Genomic DNA, 5,192 nt, shown 5'->3' on the forward strand with positions numbered 1-5,192 from the left:
CTCTTTAGCTTTTATGGTCTCCGAGAGCTGCCTCAGGAGCCCCAAATCTAGTTCTTCCCCTTGGTGTGGGGGTCTGTAACAGACCCCTACCACCATATCCTTTTCTCCTTGCCCCCCATGTAACCTAACCCACAATCCTGCTACTTCCTTATCTTTCGATTCCTTCTTGATGAGGGTCGATGTATAATGCTCATTGACATAGAGCGCAACCCCTCCCCCTTTCTTCCCCACCCTGTCCTTTCTGTACAGCCTATAACCCTCAATATGTACCGCCCAGTCGTGGGACGAATCCCACCAGGTTTCCGTTAGCCCTACTAAGTCATAGGTGTTTTCTGCAAGCAGGAGTGCTAGTTCATCCTGCTTGTTCCCCATGCTCCTAGCATTAGTGTATAGGCACTTGAGCCCTGTGACTGGTGCCTTTGCTGCCCCCTGCTCCGAATCCCAAGGGGCCCCTTATTTCTTACCTTCTTGTTGCTTACCTGTGCTGTGCTGCTGGCCGCCCCATGGCTTGCAGGTTCCCAATGTTCTCCTTCTTCAGGCTGGGCTGTCCTTGTGGGCGCCACATGGTTTGGTGGTCCACAGCTTCCCCCGCCCTCACCTTCCCCTCCCCCCGACGAGCCTAGTTTAAAGCCCGCTGGAGGAGATCCGCCAACCTAGAAGAAAATTGAGGGGCTTATTGAGGGGCTCATAGAAATAAGCATAATGAACTAGAATAGGGATGAAATATGCTAGGGAACATGAACAACTGGTACCTCCTGAGACTGGGGAAGACACCATTTGTAGGCAGCAGCGGCAGGCAGGGACTGCCCAGAGACACCGGTGGCTGCATCAGTAGTGAGGGGGAGGTGGGTGGTGAGTGGCAACTGCCTGCAGAAGCCAGCAGTGGCTTTGGCGGCGGCCAATCTCGGGGGGGGCACATGCCCCCACTACACGCTGTCTACGTCAGGACACATTCAGATTATCATACCAAGCAAAACCACTCTGGTAGTAAGAACTATTCAGTTATCAAGTTGCCTCCCAAGGGAAATAGTAGACGCTCTTTGCCTTTGGAAAAAATCCTGGCATATGGTACAACAGGAACCATTCCAGCAATGGAATGGAATTGGACCAAATGACCTAAGAGCATTTAGTTCAGCAGTAACAAGGCCACCGGCAATCAAGGGAACATCTCAAGCATATTACTGAAGATGTTGAAGCCCCATAACGATGCAGTATGCTTTGATTGTTAATAAAATTTGCATGTAGCACAATTGCAGTAACATACTTACATTTGCCCTAGCTAATACTGAAACTTTGTTTCCAGTCCCTGTGCTTCTCTAAAATAGTGTCATCCAGAAAACAGCCTTTGCGTTTTATCTTCATTCTTAAAGGTACACATTTGAATTATTAGCTGTTACTGAAAGACCATTAGAAAGAATAACTTTGCATGGAAGATCATTTTGTTACCTTGGATACTTTTTATAAGAGATGTAACTGATTTTTTTTTCCCAGTATGTTGGCTGTTTTGATACATAGTTGACTTTCTGCCCAGTTGGAAGATTAAGTATATGAAAGCTTTCCTGAGCTCAGGCAGCAGTGGTTGTCTGTTGCAACTTGTTTCAAAAATCCATGAACGAGAACTGATCTTAGCTTGGAAATGGAATCTTTTGTAGGCACTGTGCTGCACTTACACATTTTTACATTCCTTCACTCTAGTTTAGACACAGGCAATACAGTAAAATTAACAGCTTCCTATAATTCAATCATATCTTACAATTCTAAGCACTTAAAGAATATTTCTAAATTAAGAGTTTCTTGCATTAAAAAAAGTTTGCATGATGCATTTAGTGTAGCAGACCAGATTTTCAAATTTAAGCATGCAAAAACGTACAAGTGACTAGCTGCATGCACAAGTGCCTAATCAGCTTTCACATAATAGAATTATAGGACTGGAAGGGGCCTCCTAGACCACTGAGCCCAGCCCTTTGCATTTGCAGGCAATTGTTAGTTAAAGGGGTTCTGAAGAGCATCTCTTCTTCCAACCCTCCTCACATACCATGACCAGAAAGCACCCCACAAAAAAAGAAAAAACATAAAATAACTCACAAGTGGGCCACAGATAAAGAGGTGTGTAGCCTAGGGTACTCCTGAGGCAGGAAATTGGTTAGGCTAAAATTATTCTCAGGTGATCTTAGTGAGAAGGCCGAGCCTCTAATACAGAGGAAATAGCTCCCCCCACAATCCAATACACCTTGCCAGTATGATCTCGGGAGGGAAAACCTTTCTTGATCCCAAACCTGCCAGTTGGTTTGACTGATTGCACATGATCAAGATCTACCAACCAGGCACTGGTTTATGAAAATTACTAGAAGCACCATCATACCCAATCTAAATCCCTCCTCTCTTTGTGGCCAGTATCCATGTGTAACATAGGAACTGTCTGTATAAGCAATGTGCTCTTAAATATTTGTGTGCAATTGACTTTGAAAATCTGCTATAGTCTTCAACAGGTGAGACATTACAGAGTTGAATAACAATCCCTGAATGTCTTGTTCTATTTTTCTTTGAGTCTATCTTTAATTGCCATAACTGTCAGTTTGGAGGCTGGGAAAGCTAACAACTATACAACCTGGACCAAATCGCAAACAAGTCTCAAACAAATTCCCTGTAATTTATAATTTACTCAAATAAGAACCTAGTTGGAAACAGATTAAAGACCTCAGGGTTTGGCCCTGTGAAAATGAAAGCATAGTGTAAAATGCTAAAATGAGACAAGACTGTGCAAAGAAATACAAACATGGTACTGGATGGGGTTGCAAGTTTACCATATGTTCAATTTTCCAGCTCCAACTGAAATACCTACAGATGTGAATGTCATGGTCTTATCATCTTCTGAAATCTCTGTTTCTTGGCACCACATTTCTGAGCAATCTGTTGAAGGATATCAGGTGAGTTTGAAAGTGACTCTTGTAAATGTCTTTAAAATCATGTAAGTACAGTAATTGATTGGATAAAAAATACTCCTACGGTCTAACTTTCCATGTTCTATATTGTTTAATTAGCATTTGCTGCCCAAATTTGAGTCCTTATTTCATTTTTCATATAATATATGTATTTTATTACTAAGATATGTTAACAAATTTTACGCCTAATCTTCAAGTGATATAAATTGACATAGAAACTTTTAAAACTCCACAAGAGAACTTTACAGCTTTATACCAACTGTGGATCTGACTCAAAATATCTTAAAACGTGTTCCAGTTATGTTTGGGTTATAATAATTAGGCATAGACTGTAATTTTTATGTCAGTGTAGACACAGGTTGGTAGGTAAATGATGCCCATTATATTTTCAGAGGGTCGGGTATACAATTACTTTAAAATATTCCCCACAAAATTTGTAGTAACTTGGGAACAAATACTATGCCCATCCAAGTACAGGAAGCCAAAGGTACATAATACGGCAGACAGATGTGGTTCTACTGTACAGCCTAGGGCAAAAGTAAACTACGCTCTAGAACTGGATTGCAGCTATACATCAGCATGGAGAAATGATTTCAAAACAGGGCAGGGTCAGTGGCTCCATGACTACATGGTTCCACCAGCCAAACTCTTCTTACTTTCTCTCAAAGAAGGGCACAGCAGTCCTGGGTCTATGGAAACTCAGCCACTATAGAAGTGGCCCTAGAGCAGCCCAAAAGAGGCCTTCCCTCACCATGCAAAATGGCCTGCGAAGAACTTTGCAGCATATAGCTTGTTTATTTTGGCTGTGCTTAGAGAAAAAGATTTTGGCCATAATAAATTAATTACTTGATTTGTGATTTAAATTGTCAGCTGCATATTGCTGGGGGTCAGAAAGAACATACAAAAGCAGAGGGATGTGTTTTTATGAGTGAACTACAGGAATAAATGTTCTGCTAATAGGTTGCAGTGACCAAGCAATTTAAGTGTCTTGCTCTGGCTTCAGATGCATGAATTCAAGCTCTTTTCGGAACTCGCGCCAAAGGCCGCTCCCTGTTAACCAAGCAGCAAAGGGGTATGTGGTCATTGAGGTGGATTTATGCACTTGCTTAGGCAGAATGAGATCTCATTAGCTTAGGCAACAGTAGATGCCTAGCTAGCTGTTCTAGACTGCTTCCAAGCATGCACAAATATCCCTTTAATTTCAGGTAAAAATTGAGATGCAAAAGGAATCCAGATGTCTTCGCAGTTTTGTGGCTGCCACATTAAGTAGCCTAGAATTGCATTTAATGACTTAGGTACCTAAAACCTAAACCATCTTAGAGATGGAATAGAATCTAGGCCCATGCACACAGTTATCATGGCTGTAAAGAAAATGTAGTGCCTGCCCAAATCTGTAGGGAGCCAGAAAGAGTAGCTGAGAGGTGTGAACTATTACTGCATGAATCTCCTAAAAGAGAGTTAATTCCAAGATACCGTGCACTTCAGGAGGTGGGGAGAGAAGCAGCAGCACTCCAGTTAAAGATTCTGCATGTGGCTCAGTAGCTGCTCTTTGGGGAGTTCTACTACTACTGCACATGTAGATCCAAATAGTAGGGTGGCCTTCTTGGCTTTACTTGAGGGAGGGAGGCAATCTCAAGATGATGAAAAGAGGAGGAAGAGGAGGAGGAACTTCTTCCCCTACCACTAGCATGGAGGCGGGACTACAAAGTAGAGTTACAGGGAGAGGCAATGACATGAAGTGGTTTAATCAAGGGGCACTAATTTGACCAAATTGAAGTTGTTTGTAAATTGGAGTGAATATTCTTAGATACTTTTTTTGTTTGCATTATTGTGCTATTGTAACACAGTTTATCAAAATCCCTAGTGTCACTAGACTACTTTCTGCTTTTAATTTCAATCCTTTTTATTCCTGGAAAACATCTCTCATGGTATAATTGGCACCCCATATATTGACCAGAATACAAAATGACCCTGAATGTAAAATGACTTTCCCAATAATTAGATTCTACACATGGAAAATGTATAAATGTATTATAATTTTCTATGTATAGAATTGAATTATTGGAGCATCATTACATCATCTTAAATTTGCACCTCATCCCTGTTATTACAAGTGGTGGGGGGAGAGGTGATAAGAAGGGCAGTAATGGAACAGGAGGTGGGAGAGGCAGTAGGAGGGGCACGTGGTATGAAATGTGGGCAGTAATAATGGGGCTGGGAGTGGGGGGCTATAGGGGGTGGGTGGTAGGG

At 42.0% G+C, this 5,192-nt stretch overlaps 1 protein-coding gene across 1 annotated transcript in view; it reads left to right on the plus strand.

The window, feature by feature from the left end:
• CNTN1 (contactin 1) overlaps nt 1-5,192 on the plus strand; it is a 189,173-nt gene that overhangs the window by 129,444 nt on the left and 54,537 nt on the right. The window contains exon 18 of the mRNA XM_006015910.2: nt 2,824-2,927. Within this exon, the coding sequence (XP_006015972.2) occupies nt 2,824-2,927 (104 nt within the window). The remainder of the gene's footprint in view (nt 1-2,823; nt 2,928-5,192) is intronic.

Source organism: Alligator sinensis, unplaced genomic scaffold, assembly GCF_000455745.1.
Source record: "Alligator sinensis unplaced genomic scaffold, ASM45574v1 scaffold147_1, whole genome shotgun sequence".
In the NCBI taxonomy this organism is placed as follows: Eukaryota; Metazoa; Chordata; order Crocodylia; family Alligatoridae; genus Alligator; species Alligator sinensis.